The sequence below is a fragment of the Chenopodium album genome, chromosome 9 (genome assembly GCF_948465745.1).
Source record: "Chenopodium album chromosome 9, dcCheAlbu1.1, whole genome shotgun sequence".
Taxonomy (NCBI): Eukaryota; Viridiplantae; Streptophyta; class Magnoliopsida; order Caryophyllales; family Amaranthaceae; genus Chenopodium; species Chenopodium album.
This window is the reverse complement of record NC_137842.1, coordinates 43,507,159-43,529,031: the sequence shown is the minus strand read 5'-3', so window position 1 is coordinate 43,529,031 and position 21,873 is coordinate 43,507,159. Positions and strand designations below refer to the sequence as shown.

Below are 21,873 nucleotides of genomic sequence, written 5' to 3'. Positions count from 1 at the left end.
AAATATAAATATACTAGTTAACTTTTTTTTTGGATTTCCATAGTTGTTTGAGTGAAGTGAATGAAGAGTGAGATTTCTTGCTTGAAAAATAAAATGTGTAGATGAAGAAATATGTTTTATTGGTAGTTGTTGGATATAAACTTCATACTCCAAATTAGATGCAAATATAAATATACTATTGCTTGTGTTATTCATGTCACTTACTTCGTGTACACTCTATAGCATGACATAGGAACTAAAATCTTATTCACTCTCTCATACAAACAATAGATTGCCCAATTATCACTCTAACTTACAAATATATTTTACTATTATATCACACTATACCTAAATCTTTTGCTGTCTTCACTAAATTTATATACTATATATTTCAGCTTCTTTACGTCTAGTTTTTAACAAAACAAATAACTTTGTCTTAGGATAGTGTTAAAAGAGACTTCTCTACATTATTTTTTCACAAACTAATAAGCTTATATATTACAAACTTAAGATCCAAGCAAAACATTTTCCCCTTTTTTACTCCCCCACTTTTTTTGGGTTAACTTATTATCATATTATGCTTCAAAAAAGCTCCTAAATCTTGTGCAAAACCATTTATTATTTCCATTCTTCTACCTTACTTATTAAAAAGGGTTATCGGAGTATTGAATACCTTCCTTCTTAGAACACACTATTATCATCAAAAGAAAGATAAAGCTTTATAAGCTAGCTTATACATGTATTCGTTTACTTAATTTATTGTTCGATCCTTGTTGCGAATTAAAAACTTCATAAAGCTTATTAAGCTGGGGAGCTCATGAGAAGTAGATAAATCTAGAGAGGTTAACTTATTAATTTACACACGGAAGTATGACTTGGTGCAACGAAGTCACCGACGTTCAAACGGTGGAGAAGAATAACTCCCTTCCATCATCAACGTCGTCGAGGCCAAGCAATGACAACCTTGACACTAATAACGTTACTGCAAGATCAGCTAAGTCTTGCCCTTCATGCGGTCACCAGATCAAATGTCAACAACAGGTATAATCAATTTAATTATTTAGTAACGGAAGAAGTATGTACTTTTGTACGTGTACTAATTAATTACTGATTAACAATATTTTTTTTTTTTTTTTATTATTGATTTACATGAATGTACTTGTTATTAGGCTAAGATAAATGACCTGCCGGGTTTACCAGCGGGAGTTAGATTCGATCCAACTGACCAAGAAATAATTCGGCATTTAGAGGGCAAGGTGAGGCCGAATGATGAATCGCCGTTTCATGGATTACATCCTCTCATTGATGAGTTTATACCAACGCTTGAAGGAGAAAATGGGATTTGTTACACCCACCCTGAAAAATTACCAGGTAACTAATAAAGTTTAATTTAACAATCTTTTTGTGATACAGTACATAAACCAATTTGTGGTCTGTAATAAACATATGTATGTTGCGTAATATTGTATTGAGAAATTGCATGTATTACTATGACTCAAAGCGTTTGGGGCAGGGGCGAAGCCAGGAATTAAAATCTATAGGGGTCGAGACTTATAATATTATATATGTTTTCAGTTCCAAATTATCTGTTTCATTATTATAAATTAGTTTCGACTATATTTTTTTGATAACTTTTTTTTTACTAATATATAACAAAACAAATGAGACTGAGGGATAGCTCAAGTAGTTAGAGTAGAGCTCCCCTCCCAGTCCCAGGTGATCCTAGGATCGATTCTCATCACCTGCTCTTGTGGCTCTCTAAACACCAAAAAAATGTATAACAAAACAAATGTTGTTAGCTAATAGGTTATACGTATTATGATTAAATTCAATGTATGGTTTCAAATAAACCATTTTGTTATCAAATATTAAATTTATTAGCTAATACTAGATTTAAATTTACGCTACACAATTAAGTCAATTAAGAATATGAATGATTGGAATAACAAATAAACCAAACTAATAAATAGGAACTTTGCAAAATTAACAAAAAGAAAGGTTGAATGGTTAAAAAATAAAAATAAAAAAGATTCGATCTTGGGACCTTCTTGCCAATGGGCCGTGTCATGACCACTCCTACCGCTGAGATATAGATTACAAGGCATCATTTTTATGCAAATTCATTGTTTATAATAATTGTTTAAGGGGGCCAGCTTTTAACATTAAAGAAACTTGCAGTTTGGCCACGAGGGCCCGGCCTCCACCAGCCCCCCCGGGGTGGCTCCGCCCTTGGTTTGAGGTACAATGTGATAATTATTATCATTGTTATTATCACTGATCTTTTTTTTTATAAACAAAAGAGTGCAATGCATATGTTTTTAAATGGGGGGAAGGGGAAAGGGGTTGTTTTGGTTCGGGGTGGGGGTCGGGGCAGCGAGAACGGGGAAAGGGGAGGGGGGCTGCGTAGGGGTGGGGGAAAGGGAGGAGGTGGGTTCGCACCGACGCCGATAGGGGGAGGGGTGGCAGTTGAGGGGAGGGTGGCAATGAGGTGGAGGGGTGGCAGTGAGGTGGAGGGGTGGCTGCAAGGTGGTTGAACGGTGGCTAAACCCAACTAATGGAAATAGTAACGGCGTAAATCAGTTGGTAGTGAAATAAATATTTTAGAGATTTGGGTGGTAGCAAAAGAAAATAAAAAATTAAACGGGTAGCAAATGTAACACGAGGGACTTTCGCTGGTAGCAAATGTCAATAATTCCTTATTATAAGCTAAAAACAAACAAAAAGCAAAAACTTTTAAAAATGTAAGATTGGGCTTTCCACTAGTAAAGTCCGATGAAAGCCTTTCAAAAATTAAAAACGGAGACTAAGGATATGCTTCGATTAATTGATTAAGAGGTAATAAAATTCAAACGAGGAAAAAAAGTAAGTAATTAGAGGTGTTACTACAGGAAGAGAAGGTGTTTTTAGTTGTTACATGAGAGAAAGGGAGAGAGATGCGTGAAAAAATCATTACCCTCATAATGAGGTTAGGGTAATACCAACCCTCCCCTAGCGTAACACCAACCCAGCTTCAAGCAGAGAAGGTTTTGCATGCCTCTCCGCCTTGCGTTGGAGTCTTAATTGCAGGCATCAATCAGTTACTATCCATACAGATTCGGCTTTATTAGTGAACTCCTTTTTACATAAGAAAATGGCTCATGCGGAAACTCATTGGACGACCTAAGAAATTAAGAAGTTAGGTCGCTTGTTCCAATACCGTGCAATCTTGAAGAGAGGATGTTCATCAAGCTCACCTACTTGCCAACCAATGTCGGCTTCTTTTTACTTTGTTTAGCTCCCCTTTCCCCTTTTAGATTTCTTATGTGTTTTTCTATGTTCAGCTATTGTATAAAAATAGAACAAAAAAATTGTGTGACCAGCTAACACACGAGTAACCCTTACCATGTAATCCTTAAGGCCTTGACCGATCATGTAACCCCTAAACGAGTAACCCTTGACTGACCAAATAACCTCCGATTGAGTAACCTCCGACTGTGTAACCCATGACCAATCCAGTAAACTCTTACCGATCGAGTTACCCCTGACCGATCGAGTAACCCTTAACCGAGTAAGTATCCCCTGACTGGCCAAGTAACCCCTGACCATTCTTTCAAAAAAAAAAAATTAAATAAATAAATAAATAAAAAATTAATGTGGCTTGTCACACGATATGGCCAGCCACATATAAAAAATTTGTGATTTTGTGATTTTTTTTTTTTTTTTTTTTGTCGAAAAGAGTTACAAATTCGTATTAATTATGTAGGAATGTGTATTTGAGAGACGGAGATTAGGTGGGTCTTGGGTGGGGATTAGACGGGTCTTTGGTGGGGATAAGGTGGGGATGGATATCCAAGTGGGGGGTGGGGCGGGGATGGTTTTGGAGTTGTACCCACCGGGGCGGGGATGGGGATGAATATTGGACCCGCCGCGTGGATGGGGATGGGGATGGGTATGAAAATGTTAGGTGGGGATGGCGATGGAAAGACCAACATCCGACCCGCCTGCCCCATTGACATCCCTAGTTAGGAGTAGTGAAGAAATGTGGCATTTCTTTCTTTTCAAAGAAATATGTTTCTCACTGTTGAAACAGCCGTGAAATTTTTTTTAAAAAAATTGTCAAAAATAAAACGAAATTTAGGTTGTCTTCCAAAACTAAATTGACTTTTTGATTATTATCAAATCAAAATTTTGACATACATCTGCTCAAAATAGAATGTGATTAATTAATTATCGCAAGTACTAAATGCAGTACAAAATAACATAAATACAGAAATTAATTAATGATACGAAAATAATAAAAAGACTGAAATACCCTTTTCCAAAATGAAAAAAATTGATTCGCTATTTCACCGGGCTTTTGGTTTTTACATTTTTTTTTTATTTTGCAATTCATTTACTCGCCAATTTTTTTCATTTCATTCATTATTTCAATCACCATTTTTTTTTTGACAGGAATCACCATTTTTTAATTCATTTCATTTCACCATTTCTCTTAAAATTCTTCAATCTGAGCCCTAAAGACGAAGAAGTCGTTCACCGCTCATAAATCATCCGATCTTTTTTTTTTTTTTTAATTTTTTTTTGTTGAATTGTTGTAATTTTTCATTTTAAGTACCCCGTCTATGTTTTTCAGGGGGTACTATTTACCCCAAGAAATTTTATCCGGGGGGTACTGGAGACCCCCAAAAATCCGAGCCGGGAGGCATTGGAGACCCCCGCAAATCTATAGGGGGGTGCTAGAGACCTTCGAAAATCTTAGCGGTATAAGATGGAAATTTTATTTTGTTTGTTTGTTCATCTATTACATTATATAATTTTCATACCTTAAAAAAATGTTGTAGTGTACTTCATTATTGTTTATGAATTTGTATAGTATTGAATATTAAATATGAATCTAGATTGAATACGTTAGAATATGGTTGTAAATTAAACAGTAGGGATGATTATGTAGTTAGGGTTGTACAGGATTTTATTTTAATTATTTTTAAAAAGTAAAAAGGATTAAGTCCTGCATTTAGTATCCCCCTTAATTATATGTTTAATGGTTTATTGTGACACGTATCACAATGATTTTTTTTTTTAATAAAAATTACACTAATCTTTTAAAAAAAATTGATTTAAAAATAAAAATTAAAAAAATCAACCCAAATTGTTCCCACCCCTCCTAACCGTCAAAAGCCCCCTTCCCTGGTAGCCACCAACCTAGACCACTCTGACGCTAATCCCACCAACCCCCCTTCCCCGGTAAACCCAACCCACCCCTATGAGCGAAATTCTTCGATAGGGGTTACGAAACCCAAAATCCCACCTACCCTCCCTCGAAAGCAATACAACGTCCACCAATTTTTAGGTTTAGTGGTGAACATCGTTTGAGGGTTGGGTTTCGGAATAGTAGAGGTGGGGGCTTCTTATTTAGGTGGAAGGGCGTCGGGGTTGGGGTGAGGGGGACTTTTGGCGGCGAACAACAAGGAGGGGTGGGGTCTGCTCGACAATCGGGAAGGGCGAAGTGGTCGACGATAGGTAAGGAGTGAACGAAAAAGGGGTGGAGGGGCTAAACGGGATAGGGGTGGGAGTTTTTTTAATTTTTTATAAGAAACAAAATCATATTTTTCAAAAGAAAGAAATTAATATAAAAAAAATATCATAGTCAATCACAATATAACACGTGTCGAGTACAAAGTCATTTTATTTTGAAATAATTCAATGATCGTTTTATTTTTGAAAGACCGGCTAAAGGTCTTTTTATTTTTGACAAATTTTCCAAATTATTTTCCACCGTTAACAAACAAAACTATGTACCCAAAAGGTTTCCTCCGAATCAAAAGAAAACAAGTAACCTACTGATAATCAAAGTATTAGAATAAAAGCATGTCTAGAAATTGTCATGTGACTTCAATTGGAAACATTACATGTTATAGTCAATACTCAATAGTTGTGCCTCGTTTATTAATCAGTACCCATCAAAGATATTAGTCTAATGTCAATGCATTGATTTATTGAACACGAAATAGAATGCATGGTAATTACATAAATGTTGATGCAACTTCCTTTTCAAGTCTATTTTGTGAAAACAAAGACTTATTTTCTATTCAATTGTATAGATGCAGAGGGGTTGGTGAGTGTGTATATGTTTGGCAAAACGTCTATTTGTCTTGTCCATTTGGTGTCAAAAACTAACTAGGGAGAGAGATTGATGTATGCTAACTAGGGAGAGAGATTGATGTATACTGAGCAATAATTATATATATATATATATATATATATATATATATATATATATATATATATATATATATATATATATATATATATATATATATATATATAAATAGCCACATATTAACAATGCACAACCCCTTTTAATCTGCCCAATCCGACCTAGTCTAAAGTGATCCGATCTATAATTTAATTTGCACGAGCATGATGATTTAGCATGACATCTTACAGGAGTAAAAAATGACGGACAAGTCCGTCACTTCTTCCACCGACCTTCCAAAGCATACACTACAGGTACTAGAAAGAGAAGGAAGGTCCACACCGAAGAAGATGGCAGCGAGACAAGGTGGCATAAAACAGGCAAGACCCGACCCGTCCTCATCAATGGTAGAGTGAGAGGATACAAAAAGATCTTGGTGCTCTACACGAATTACGGCAAGCAAAAAAAACCCCAAAAGACTAACTGGGTTATGCATCAATATCATTTGGGTGTCGATGAAGAAGAAAAAGATGGGGAATTAGTAGTTTCTAAAGTCTTTTACCAAACACAGCCAAGACAATGTGGATCCATTTTGAAGCTAAATGGGCGAATAGCAAACCCGGGTCCAAGGAATGAGACGGGTGACTATTGCAGTCATTCCTCCATCATTTCCTTTGATCAGAGAAGCAATAACAATACCAAAGGAGCTGCTTCAACAACTATGTTCCCGTTTTGCTGTCCATAATAGCTTCTTAATCACCTATCAAATCTTCTGTACATAAAAAAGAACATAAACAGGCAACAATTCTTTTTCAACAGAAGATGACCAGAGACTAATAAAACTAGCCACTAATTTTCCCTAATTCTGTTCATCAGTGGTATTACTGGTATATAAGTTTATAAGGAAGTGTACATGGGTGCTGTAATAAGGTCTAATATGACCCAACACATTTATTTTAAAATAGCATCAAACTGAATGTAATAAAGGTACAATTCTAACTATCATATTTATGTTTAAATTGCCAGATTCTCATTTTTTACTAGTAAATCAGTGAACAGATGATGCAGAAAAGTTTGTCAATATCAGGAAATGAAACAAACGCTACTTAAAAAGGCAATCTATACATAGTATTTAAAAACACAAACCATCATCTCCTCATATTTTTAAACTAGCTTTAATTCAATACATGTATGAATGTTATTTGATTCATTTTCCCCCAACTTAATATCTTCTACAATTATATTTAATTTCACTTGTCTTCTCCTTTGTAAACTAAACTATTCATTTTTCAGTTAAAATATATAATAAAATAAAAAATTATATTGTACACCTATAAATATCTCGTGCATTGCAATGGCCAGAAGGCAAGTTATATCTAAAACACATTAGCAATGACTTTCTGGCGAAGTACCTAAAAAGGCAATAATATCACAAACACATTTCTTCACAAAGCATTCTAGCATAGTAGTACTTAGATACTATGATACCTACATGACTTATATATCTCAATGAAACACCAATACCCTCTCACATTTCTCCTCATAATCTCCAACTTAGCGGTATACCATAATGAATTTTATTTAAAATTTTCACAATTAAAGTGATTTTTTTTTTATTATTATTAATAAATTCAAATAACATACAAGTAAATTAAGTTCCACATATATGAAGTATAAACGAAATAATTTTCTTAAAATTACGGTCAAAATTGATTAAGTTTGACCTCAAAGTCTAAGCAAAATAATCTTTGAACTCTTTAGAAGGAGAAACCCAACCAGGTGGCCTTTACATCCACCAGAAAAACTAAAGCACCAAATTTCTTATTGCTTGTCACCTACAAGATACAACCAACACCCATACAATTAGAGCAAACAATCTCCGAAAATATGAGTTTGGTAACAATCAGGATACCTTGTTTACACCATATACTTGTGCAAGCAAGTTCGGCAAGCCCCCCATCCCTCCCCTCTTTTACCTTAATCTCCACTGGTGGAAAATGAGGTTCCAGCAGCAGCATTATGAAAGTCTCAACGATACTGCCTTTTGCAGTTGGTAGAAACAACAACAAATCATAACACCTGATACAATTCACATACAACCCTAAGAAGCATTTTCCTAGCCATTCACTGTTTATTGGGTACAGAAAACTATATATCAGGGTGTGTCATATATAAGCACGTGATGGATTGCCAAAGAAAAAAAAGATACAAAAAAAGTTCAGCAGTACGGCAGATAAAGAAAATATTATAAAAGCAACCCATCAAAAATAGAGAATTTAGTATATCTGCTCTTTAAGAACTTCAAGAACAAAACCTGGCAAATCTTAAATTTCTTAATAGAGTTTCTCTATTTCTGTTCAATTAAACATAGTACATGTCCCCCTACCATCCATTGAGGATAGGCTCCTCTATGAAAAATTATCTCCCCAACAATATATATATTACTACTTAAACTAAACCTATATCCTCACAAACCCCATTACAACTCCTTTACAAGAGAGCCAGATTGGCCTTCATGTACACACAAAGGAAAAACAGTTTTTTATGATAGCGGTATGCTGAAAGTAGACTATTTGGAATTAATAATAAGTCACTAATCAAAGTTCCTGCCAATACCTGGCTCCAACTACTCTCCTTTTCAGAACAATTTCCTTAGGCACCGTAGGAACTTTTTCCTAATGCTCCCGTCTATTCTTCAAGAACTACCACCCTCGTTGGCTGTATGCCTGATTTTCATCTCTGCAATATACCAATAGTCATATGTAGGTAAGAAATAGTGGCAAAATTAAAGCAGAGGAAGCTTATATTCTTTGTATTTCAGCAAGCAACTGCAAAAGCACACTAGCCATCATAGTGAATATGTAAAATATAAAAGATCATCATCAACAGAGTTACACCTTGTTTGGATACAAGGAAAGGAAGGGGAAAAAAAACAGAAGGGAAAGGGAGGGGGGCAGTTTCTATTGTTTTGGATAACATTTGTAGCCTAGTAGGTGGTTAGGGAAATGGAAGGAAAATTTTCCATTAATTGTTTAAGAATAAATATTGGAAAATTTGATTTTAACAATTCTAACTTTAGGTCATGTGCTATAGATAGTCCCACCTTTTGATTATTACACAACCGACCCAACTTAGGGGGATAGTCCCACCTTTTGATTATTACACAACCGACCCAACTTAGGGGGAATTTTCCTAAAACGATCCCTAACCTGTTGTAACTAGTTTAATCGGTTAGAGGTGCCACGTGTTGCATTTTTATTGGGCACTATTGTTTGTATCTTTATTTGATAAAAAGACCTCCATCATCCTCTCTCCACGCACCTCCTCCAAGTCCTCCCTTTCACCAACCTCGTTGCTTGCCCAACCAGCGCCTGCCTGACCACCTAGTCCTCTAGCCACCTACATAGGCTACCATACCCAACCACCCAAGCCTCACGAAACCACTACCTTTTTCTCTTTTTTTTTTTTTTTCATGGAAAACCATCCACCACCCCTGTAAAACCACCATGAACACCACCTCTCTCCTTTAACTCTTCACCACAAGCAACACCCTCTCTCTCTCTCTCTCTCTCTCTCTCTCCTCTTGCCCTGTGTGAACCCTGACAGGCCACCCAGCCACATCGACCACCACATTCTTTTTCTCTCTCCATTACGCCAACCACGCTGGAAAATGGCAGTGAACCCGGAAAATGGGTTTGGGTTTGGCATAAGATATGGAAAAGTGGTTGCGGGTCTGAAGCTAGTTGTTGTGGCAAATGGGTTAGGGTTTCCAATGATGGTGTGGGTGGTGGAACTGCATGAAGGCTAGTTTGTGATGGACTAGCAGTGCGGGTGGAGCTGATGAAGGTTGAGAGTGAGAGAAGAGATAAATTATAAGAAAAGTTTAAAAAAGCTCAATAAAAATGCAACACATGGCACTAGTAACTGGTTAACCCGGTCATTTGAAGCCAAGGATTGTTTTGGGAAAAAGTCGCCCAAAGTTGGGTCCATTATGAGATAATTAGAGGGTGGGATTGTTTATAGAAATTGGCCTAAAGTTAGGACCATTAAAATAAAGTTTTCCTAAAATCTTTTCAAATTTGAAAAAATTTGGAAATATAATAAATTATACAAACTGAATTTTTATGAAAAACAACTCTACCCTTGCTCTAATAAATTGCAATTCCATAAATACAGCCTATGTTCACCGGACTCAGCTGAAATGCCGGAGTGTCCGTGTCGACACGACACGACACGACGCGGATTCGGACACGAAATTCGTGTCAGATTCGGCAATCTGTACTCGGACACTTCAGAAAGAGGGGAAGGGGAGAAATAGAGCTGATTTTTTTTTTTTTTTTTTTTTTAAAATGCCTAATTTTTCAAGCAAAGGAGAAATATAGCTATGGATAAGTAAGAAGTTTGAGGGAGCAAATCAGAAAGTCAAAGAGATAGTGCTTTATAGCTGTATTCCTCCCTTTTATTGGTTTTTTTATTTTTTTTTTAAAAATCCCTTTTTACTGTTGTGACAGTTGTGTCCATCACTTTTTTACTCCTTTATTTAATTTCTTACAGTGAGTTACTGAGTTACTTAAGTACTTCATCTTTATCTTTTTTTTTTTTTTTTAAAAAAAAAAAAAAAAAAAAAAAAACCCCAAATAATAAGTGTTATTGTCATAGTTTAGGATTATATGGTATAAATTTTTTGAATATTAATGAAATAATTAAATATTTTGTAATGTAATTTTTTGCAAAAAATGAAAATGTTGTGCCCCCGCACCTGTGTCAAAATATAGGACATAATCCCCATGTCCTAAAATTTTGGAAATTAACGAATCGGACAATTTCCAAATATAATGTCCATGTCAGCGGTTCAATTGATTAAAAAAATTTTGTCCGGTTTTATCACAAACTGCTACTTTAAAAAGCGGATTAGATAGGAAAACCGCTACTTGAAGTAGCGGTTTCCACCTTATAATAATTACAGCAGGTACATTAAAAAATAAAAGCCCACATCTTTTTCTCTCTCCCGGCGTACAAACCAAAGATCCATTCTCCATTGCTAAACCTTGCTCAAACTTTATCTCCCTCAAACTTCTCTCACCCATTCTTCCAATTTCATCATTTATTGCTTATTATCATCCTCAAAGCCTGTTGGTTGGTGGGTTTTTGATTCAATTTGGGCATAGATAAATTAAGATTGGGAAATTGATTATCTTGCAAATCTCTCTTTCTCAACCCTAAAATTTTAAACACTGCTATGGACTCCTGCCGCTATCACCACCATTGTTGTGCCATCGCCGCCATCACCACCGTAGCTGTACCGCTGCCTCATCGTCACAAACTTCCGCCATTTGGTTAATAATGTAGATTGTGATTTTTTATAATTACAGTATGTAAGATCTAACAAAAATAAGATTTGATATTTTTTAGTTTGATTTAGTTTAAAGTATTATCAATCATAGCTAAGATTTGATTTTTTTTAGTTTGATTTAATTTGGAGTATTTGTTTTTTTTTTTTTAGTTTGATTTAGTTTGGAGTATTATCAATCATACCTAAGATTTGATTTTTTTAGTTTGATTTAGTTATCAATCATAACTAAGATTTGATTTTTTTAGTTTGATTTAATTTGGAGTATAATTAATCATAGCTTGCTTTCATTATGCTCTTCTAAATTTCCCCCCTGAATATTGTAGTTTTTTTTTTTTTTTTTTTTTTTTTTTTTTTTTTTTTTTTTTTTACGTACAATGGAAAACCGCTAACTGAAATGGCGGTTATGGGTTCAACCGGATTAAAAAAAGAATTAATACTTGGATGATGATGTGGACAGTATAATGGGAAATTTTAAAAGTGTGGCTATATTTATGGAATTACAATTTTTGGGAGCATTGTTAAAGGAAAGCACTCTTTTATTTTCTTTTAAAAAAAAAAAAAATCCTTCAATTTTCTCTCCTCAAATCGCTGGACATCGCACCCTTCTCATCCCCAATTTCCTAATTCTAATTTTCAAGAACCACCGTGTCATTGTCTTTGTCATCAATGGCTTCTACTGTTTAAGCAAACTCTTCTCCGCCTCCTTCGCTGATCTCTTTAAGGGTGGGATAGGGAAAGTGAGGGTAAGGAAGAAGAAAACAAATTCCTTAATTTGGATAACAAACACCATGAGGGAAAGGGAAGGGAGAGAAAATTCGTCATCAATGGAGGAAGTAGTTATTAAAATGGAGCTTGAAAAGCTGAAATGCATCTAAAGTTGTGTCTACTTTTGTCGTCATTGATGTCAGTAACATGATTGCTTGAACAATGATTAAATTAAAATTATAGTTTCGAATAAGCGGAAGTAGTTTGCCGTTTATCCAATTGTAAAGTAGAGGACAGCGAAAGTGGCAATTATTTGTGGATAAACGAAGAATGAAGAACAGACATAGAGGAGGAGCACTGTAACAGCCTAATGATTCCAATTTCATTCCAAATCTTTCCAATTTTAAGAGATATTTTTATTAAAACATTGAAGGTAATAAATTCCCTTGATTTCCCTTTCCTTCTTTTCTTGCAACCCTCTAATTTATTATCCAGAAAAGGAAATTGCATCCCTTCCTTTCCCTTCCCTCCCTTTGCCAACAAATCCATCTATCCAAACTGTTTATTATTGTTCCAAAGTCTTGCTGAAATTTAAGAGCTAAGTAACTTGCTATGATTGATTTGAAGATGAAGGAATCATGTGCTGAACAAGCCAAGATAAATAGCAAGAAGAAGAAAATCAACGGTTTTTGGTTTAAATGTGAATTCAAATTTTGGTAGTTGAATGGAGCAAAGGAACACGACTTTGCTGCTGTAGATTGTTCTAATCTTCTTCTTCACCCTTTCTTCCTCCCTCCCCTCCCTTTCTTCCTCTTCTCCTTAATCCAGAGCTGAATTTCTTCCTCCCTACCCCTCCCCTCCCTACCCCTTCCATGATTGTATATTTGTATCCAAACAAGCTGTTAAAGACAAATGTATATGTAAAAATATACACCAAAAAGAAAACAATCATGATTGTAACTTAGTAAGCATATGACAAAACCAAGTAATACCAACTAGCTGTTCATTAGTTTAGACCTCATACTCAAACACACAAATTTTCAGTTTCCACCATTTAACAATTGACTAGCAAATTTGCAAATTACATCGAAATCCAAAAAGCCTATATTTCTTTTCTTAAGCAAAATTAAATAAATGATAGTAGCAAGCAAAGTAGCAAACCCTTCACTATCCAAAGTAAAACTTTGATCGATTCAATACAGGACACTAGGACAGCCATCTAAACTGAAAGCTGCTTCAAGACAAAGTGTTCCATGGTCTCTCTTTCCTCTTTGCAATACAATCAAACGATAGACTAAGCTACAGATAGTCATTCCGTAGTCAAACCGACAGCAACAATCACAAATCGATTTGCAAGCAAACATCAAAAGACACGTTACCTGTTAACCATCCCTCCTCACTCACAGATCATATAATCTTCACATAAGAAACAATCAAATTCGTCAAAGTTTCAAGTGCAGCACACATTATTATTGCCAATTTAACTAGGCTGTGTATTTTAATCATTCTCCTCAAGTCACAAAACACTATATTGTCAGGGACACATTCTTAGTCACAATCATATACAATCAAATTTTATCATAAAATCATCACAATAACCCCAAATCACAATAAAATTAAAATTCTAAAATCCTCCATGAATAAGAAATAACAAAATAAATACATAATTAAATAAAAGGTTAATAGTGATCTTACTCGATGTTATTCTTCTTTTTCCTGAATATATATACATCAGTCTCTTCATAATTATACTCAGGATGCAAATCCTCGTGTGGCACCTTCTCAATCTCGAAAACCTCGGCAGAAACCTCCCAAAACAGCTTATCAGCTTCCGGCGACCTTAACTGGTACCCGAACAATACGACACCATTTTCCGACACCATTTCCACCATAGTTTCAACCAACGGCCTTATTGTATCTTCCAAGTATACAACATCAGCAGCAATCACAACATCAAAAGGCGGTGAAAGTGCCGAGATTTGTGCGGAATTACCCCAATACAATTGTGCCGTCTTCAAGGACTTTTTCAACACTGGTTTATTCTTCTTCAAATTGTACTTTAATGCAGGCATTACAGCGGCGATGTCGGTGAGGTAAACGTCGGTTAACCCCAAGAGATATAAACCCATTCCAGCAACGCCGCAACCTGTTCCGAGTTCGACGCCGCGTTTATCAATGAAGTTTAGGAGATCGGAATAAGGATTTGGGTTTGGAGTTTTAGGGTTTAAGTGAGACCAATGATCAGCAAATTTCACGAGGACGAGAGATGCAGGCCAGACTGAAGTGCCGACATGCATAGTCTTGTTATCCTGTTGGAGTGAGAGAGTTGTGTTGTTGACGACAAGTTCGATTACCGGCGAGTCTGTAAATTTCATGGTTGATAACTTAACAATTACTACGATCTTTGTTTGTTCTGGCTAGCAGTATATGAGAAAAATAGAAACGAATGGAGTACTACTGTACTAATTTTTCTATCGCGTTACATACTTACATGTGAGAAAAATAGTTTACATGGATTATAACACCACATTTTCTCAAATTTGTATTATAACACCACATAAAAATCAAAACATTTGATTTCACCACCAACTAACAGATTCTTGGATGGAATCCGTTATTGGGGCTTACTTTGGACACGTGTCACATTGCGATTCGTTTTAAATAAATAAAAATAAAAATAAAAATCCTAAATCCTAACCCAACCCAACCCCACCACAAGAACCACCAACCAACGTCGTCGACGGCCCCAGACCTCTTGCCGGAACACCCTGACCTCCCGCCGGAACCCGTCGAAACCACCTGACCTCCCACTAGAACCCCCTGACCCCACCAAAACCGCTAACTCCACCTAATCCATCCTTCCTCCTCCCCATAAACCACCCTAGCCACCGCGACCCAGACGCGACTCCAGCACCCTGACACGCGACCCACCAAAGTCCGTCTGCTCGACGACCCACAAATCCCTCCTGCACGATGATTCCCGCCCTGATCCCCACCCTAGTTTACGACCCCATTCCTTGCTAGCGGCGGCTGAGGTGTTTTTTGGTGGCTGAGGTTTTTCAAGGATGGGTTAGGTGGGTTTTTCGGTGGCTGGGGTGTTTTGAAGTTGCCTCCAGTGGGTTTTTCGGTGGCTTGAGGTGCCGACGGTGGGTTAGGTTTTCAGGGCTGCCAACGGTGGGGCTGGGTTAGGGTTTCAAGGCTGCCGACGGTGGGCTGGGTTAGGGATTAAGTTTTTTGTTTTTTTTTAAAATTTTGTTTTTTTTTTAAACCAATCAATGAATGACACGTGTGCTTATTGGGTCCCACTAACGGATTCCATCCAAAGATACTGTTAGATGGTGGTGAAATCTAATTTTTGGGTTTTTATGTGGTGTTATAATAAAAATTTGAGAAAATGTGGTGTTATGATCCATTTTTTTCAAAATATGTGGTGTTATTTTCAAAAAAATCCTTAATTTTAAACAACATTAAACTTAATATTGAAATATAATGAGTTAAGAAAAAATATTAAGAAGTTTATCCCACTTATAACCTTTTTAAGTAAAATTAACCATTTACTTACATCAAGAACTCATCGTCTTGCTTACTCAAGTATTTTGGATGTTCTTGATTATTATCTAATGATCTTTCACTTAGATTGAATGTGATTGGTATAACATGCTTGTCATGCTTGAAATATACAAGTTATGTGGCGATTCCATATCGTAGCGTATATAATAGATTCAATTGCAGAATTGTTTCCAATTTACGGTGTGTTTGGATTGAAGGAAATGAAGGGGAGGGAAGGGAAATGGAAACATGAAATATCTTTCATTTGGATAACAAATGAGGAAGGAAGGGAATTGGAGGGAAGAGAAATGGAGGGATTAAATTGAAAGAAATTTATCCCTCCAACAAGGGATAGATTTGGAAGGAAAACTCATCATTCTTCCTTCCCCTCCCTTTCCCTCCCCTCCTCTTCTCCTCCCTCCCCTTCTTTTTCTTCCCCTTTATTTATCCAAACACAGTGTTTATCTTATTTATGTAACTCTTAGCTCATCTACATTGTGTATTGTATGTTGAATTTGCTCGATTCATTTTTGTAGGGAATATTTCAAGCATCCCACACTTGAGCCCCACTGTAATCATACACTTAAGTGTGGTGGCGTCCAAAGGGAGGGAAGCAAGAGCAAAAGAGTCACCAACAAGTTTTAGGAACTTGAAAACCGTTCACAGGTTGAAGGTTACACCCCCTTCACGATCCATGAGATTGCTAACTTCATAGTGTTCTGGAACTATGACTGGATATTCGGGGATAAAGGTACAGATCTAACCTAAAAGAGATTGAACATGCCCTAAAAATAGGCCTCTATTTTATTCTTCTCATATTCATATGCGCTTTCTGACTAAAATACAATCATTATATTAATCCTAAACCTGTTTTATCTATGTTGATTGAATATTAATGCACAAACAAAACTATTTATTGGCGATCACTTGCCATTATTCACAAGATTTATTCACTTGCCATTATTCACAAGATATATAAAACACAAGCTTACTTACAAATAAGAACCAATTATCAAACTCATATACCACAATCTCCAATAACATGATCATTGGCTTCACAAAAACAAAAAATGGAACAAAAATGAAACAAAAGGCTCAAAGTTCTAAAGATGTGGCTTGAAAAGAAAGGAAAAGACTCAAATGGTTAGCAAGTAGGAAAATGTAAACCCAAGGACCAAAAATAATAGAGACTATCCTAGAAAAGAAAAATTACCACCCCGAAAAAGATGCCTTTGTCTTCCCAAGATGGTTCGGTCTCGGGTTTAAGAATTATGAGTCAAGATTCTAGATTAGGTCCGCAATAGCCAAGGATCCATGCCGCTCATGCAAGTAAGTGTAGAAGGCTTGAAAAATTGTAAACCTCACATGTATGTAGTAAAAAATCACTATAGGTGTCTAATCGATCATAGGAAGCAACTACCAAGCATGCCACAAACAAGTAGAATCGGTTTTCATGATCCCCCTAGTTCTTAGACATGCTACCTTAGCATACGCCATCGTAGAATCAACCAAGCATATTCTCAAACCGTGCATACCACACCAATTAGGAAGATGTTCAGTCAAAATCAAAAGTCCGTTGATATATAGTTCAATTCACAAGAAAGACAACAAAAAGAAAAGCCTCAAAAACTTTATTCAAGCCAAAAACAAAAAGAAAAGAGAAGAAAAGAAAAGAAAAGAAAAGAAAAGTAAAGAAAAATAAAGAAAATAGGAAAACAAAGATAAAAGAATAGTAGGAAAATAAAGAAAGGGACAAAGATGCAAGTATAACACGTAATTCCGAATCGTCAAACAAGTGGTCATTCGACAACAACGTCAATGACCTAAACACTGTAACGTGTTACAAGCATAAATCCTCGAACCGTTCGACTTCTCCTAAAACTAATCCTAATCTATGCGTCCAAGCAAAGTAAAGAAATTAAAGAAAGAAACTAAGAATGATCTCACCAGGCTTCCAAGCAATGCTAATAAAAATAAGGCGAAAGATCAACCATCTTCATTAAGCTCCAAGAATCAATAGCATCATCATCAAATCCAAGTGAGAAGAAAAATAGAAAATAGAGCTATAAACAAAGAAAACGGTTGGTAACTTCAAAACAATATAAAAGAAAAAAAAAACTAAACAAAAAGAAACTACAAAGCAAAAATCTAGTTAAAATACCAAAAAGAAAGTAAGAATAAGCAAAGAAACCTAAAGGAACTATACACTAAACTAGCAACTAATCACCTAAACTACAAGATTTGGATTGAAGGGATTTGGATTCAAGGGTTTTGGATATTAGGGCTTTGGATTCATGGGAGCAAACAACATGCATCATCATCATAAATATTAACACAACAACAACAACATCATAAAAAAAGAAGGAATAGACATAGAAAGCTCATAGAAACAACAATCAAACACCATCAATAAGAGACCAAGCCATGAAATCATCAATCATCGAGGCAAAAATAAGACAAGGCAATTCCCAACAACAATATTGGCCATCGAGACAAACCCCTAAGAAAATAAAGTTCCCCCAAGATAAACATGAATACATCTCAACATCCCATCAATACAAAGTAAACAACACATAAAATAAGGGATGGAGGAAAAATGCACAAAATAGGGAACTAGCTACCACTCGGCCTAGCACTATCATGGTCATCCCTGTCATAGGAAAATCCGGATGGGGGACCTTAAGGATCCCATCCCTCGGTGTAACCGGGTGGCCAACCATAGTGCCTCTTGAAGTTGTCTTGTTGCCAAGGGACAAGGGGAGAATATTGCTCGGGCAAAGCGAGCAGCTGGGGTGGACATAAGGGTAGTTAGGATCACTCCTATGATCGCTCCCACCGGGAACACGGTAATCATAGTTACCGTGCTCATCGGGGAATGAGCGAGTCACGGTGTTGGACCTCCGGGGTCCTTGCCAATAAGGATACCCACTTGATGGAATAGGACCAAGTTGGGGTGGAAAATATGGGTAGTTAACCGCGGGGGAGACTTCCTCATGGTTAACACTTGCATCATATAAGTGTTGTTGTTGGAGAAACATACCTTGTTGCATCTCCGAAATGCCTCTTATTTAATTATATATTGTCTTAATGTCTTGGTCGTACATGCCTTCCAAACGCATTTGCATCCCCTCCATTTGGGCACTTAGAGCATCCATATCGGGGTTAGCAAATTTGTGTTGTTGTTTGTAACACCCCCGATTTACTAGCTAATAATAATAATCAAGAATTAAAGGAAAAATAATCAACCTTTAAATAAAAATGCGAAAGCATACACCTAAATTGGAGGTATTACCGCCACAATCAACAACTTGTCAAGTGTTAAGGCTTACAAAATCCCAATCCCAATAATTACAACTCAATAAAATAAGTGTGATATTTATACACCCTTATAAACTCATTATAGCATACTAATCGAAAGACTTGAGCTCCTTTAGATAAGATCGCTTGCTTAACCTGCTTAGAAAAAACTTGACTGCTCATCATTAAGAGCAAATTCCAAAATAGATCGTCGCAGGGCCACCATAAGAAAAAAAAATGGCCATAAACACAAGTAGCACAAAAAACAAACACACATACGCCAGCAAAAAGCTGAGTAATCATCACATATCGAAATACAGAGTATAATAGGATAATCAACATGACTAGCTCAATTAAATAATAGAGTTTAAAACTACATTACACATTGTACTCTTGTAGACACCCATTTGTGTCTCCCCAAAACCAAACCCAGTGATGAGTACCTGTCGCGTCGAATCATAATCGAATGAAGCGAAAGTGTGGAAAGTCTAGTGTTGCGGAAAGTTTTAATTTCTTTTCCCCTCTCTCTGTTTTTGAAAACTTATTTTAAGAAAACAGCCAATCCAGTTTGATTGGTCCATAATATGGGTCCAAAAGTAGTGTAGTTGGATGGGGATTGCAAAGACCTTTCCAACGATATATTATAAGCCCAATTCCGATGAATATTGAGGAAGTTATGGCCAATTTACCAAACTGAGCCCGGTTTGAGCTTTATGTACGGCCCAATGATCTTGGGGAGGGCCTAATATGATTTATCATTCCTAATGTAATTAGGAATGGTTTTAGTCTTCTAGAATCTTCTAGAAGGTTCTTTTCATTCCTAATTCAATTAGCATTGATAAATTGACTTTTGACTTTTCAGAGTTTTAATCAAAATCAAATAGCATTTTCGAGGAAATTATATGATTTTATCCTCCAGTACGACAAACTTATTTGATTTTCGAAAACGCGTTGGAAATAGGCTTGGCGCCTGACCCCAGGCTTTGGCGCCTGGAACCAGGCCTGGCGCCTGACGCTAGCCATTGGTGCCTGGAGCTAGTGTTGGTGCCTGGCGCCAGCTAGCCAGGGTTGGCGCCAGCTCTGTTTTTTGTGCGTCAGACTCTGTTTTGTTTATTTTATCTTTTTGGTTGGTTTTCTCTATAAATATCATATTAAAAACTCCGTTTTCATTCATCTACATTCACCAATTCTCCTCATTCACAAGTTCTCATCTACAATCAGTTAACATTCTTTAATCTTTCAATTCTTTCTTTCTTTCTCTAAACTTTGCTTTTACATACAAAATTCCGCATTCGCAAGATCTAGAAACACCTAGCCATATTCAAAGTTGCCTTCGCCCTAGACGTGAAAGGTTTAATTTCTGAGGGTTTGGTCCCAAATCTCTCTTTCAATTATTTAATTTGATTGTTTGATTATTATTTTCCTTGAAGTTACTAACGTGTGTATTTTCTTATTAGAAAGAGGTACGAGGCATCAAAGTAAGTACTTTAATTGATTTATTGATGTTATGATGTAGAAATCATGTTTATATTGTTATTATGATATTCCTAGTATCATGTTTAGGGGAAAAGTTATAATATCAAATATGCTTATTATGATTCCTACGATGCTTCCGATGTTCTTCCTAATATTTATGATTGTTAGTATCATGTTAGGGTTAAAGATTTGATTTTTATTGCTTAGTGACATGCTAGGGTTTGTTATTAATCTTGTCAGTATCATGCCTAGGATCTTGCTATTTTTATTATGCTTTAATATTAACATGATTGTAATTGTTATAATTTATGATGATTATGAATATTATTATTATTATAATTATTATTCATGATATTTATTTTATGATTATGTTGCTTGATATTTATTGTTATTGCTTGATCACACCTTTATTGCATGTTTAAAGGGAATTGGTACTTGTAATCACGCTTAATAAGATATTGATAATCTTGTTAGGGTTAATTTGATTATAATTTCAAGTGATCGCCAATAATAGTTTATTTGTGCATTAATATTCAACCAACATAGATAAACAGGTTTAGGGTTAATCCTATTGATTGCATGTTAATCAGAAAGCGCACATGAATACGATCAGAATAAAGTAGAGGCCTATTATTAGGGCAGGTTCAATCTCTTTTAGGTTGGATTTGGACCTTCATCCTCGAACCCTTATTTGGTTCATGACCTTATGGAGTTGACGATCCCTTGGATCGTTAAGGGGTGTAACCTTCATCCTATGAACGGTTTACAAGTTCCTAAAAAACTTGTTGGCGACTCTTTTGCTCTATCTTCTTCCCTTTTGGACGCCACCGTACTTTAGTGTATGATCACAGTGGGGTTCAAGCTAGTGGGATTCTAAGGCTTGAAATTATTCCCTACAGTTTTTGGCGACTCCACTAGGGAGGATTTCTATTTTAATTCCTGAATTTGTTTCGACAATGATTTAGAATGAGTGGATGAGACTCGAAAAGTTCTAAGTATTTCATGTGTGTAATTTTGATTAACATTATTGTCATATGCATAAAAAAGTTCTCATTGGAAAGACCATCCGTAATGAGTTAAAAACATAGGATTTTACACGTAGGAAATTTGAGAAATATCTTTCACAACTAGGACTGAAATAACACCGCGCGAAACTCAAAAATTTTATCGAGCACAGAAAGCTGCTGAGGCATGTGGGAAGTAGCGTCAGGGGCCAGAGCATTGGCGCCAGTATTTTAACCGTAGCGCCAGACGCCAGCCTTGGCGCCAGGCGCTACAGTTAAAAGCTGGCGCCAGTCTCTGTTTGCTGGCGCCAATTTCCCCCAATACCGAGCCAGAA

General features: G+C 36.2%; 2 protein-coding genes across 2 annotated transcripts; one reads left to right on the top strand and one right to left on the bottom strand.

The window, feature by feature from the left end:
- Window positions 1-350: 350 nt before the first annotated feature.
- LOC145559777 (NAC domain-containing protein 73-like) lies at window positions 351-7,135 on the top strand. The gene is made up of 3 exons (XM_081621087.1): window positions 351-1,020; window positions 1,149-1,350; window positions 6,406-7,135. The coding sequence occupies exons 1-3, from the start codon at window positions 850-852 to the stop codon at window positions 6,897-6,899; spliced, it is 867 nt and encodes a 288-aa protein (XP_081477213.1). The 5' UTR covers window positions 351-849; the 3' UTR covers window positions 6,900-7,135.
- Window positions 7,136-8,454: 1,319 nt separating this feature from the next.
- Window positions 8,455-14,673, bottom strand: LOC145559776 (uncharacterized). The gene is made up of 2 exons (XM_081621086.1): window positions 13,908-14,673; window positions 8,455-8,893 (listed from the first exon to the last, which is right to left on the bottom strand). Exons 1-2 carry the CDS (start codon window positions 14,585-14,587, stop codon window positions 8,857-8,859), a joined length of 717 nt encoding a protein of 238 aa, XP_081477212.1. The 5' UTR covers window positions 14,588-14,673; the 3' UTR covers window positions 8,455-8,856.
- Between the last annotated feature and the right edge of the window lie 7,200 nt (window positions 14,674-21,873).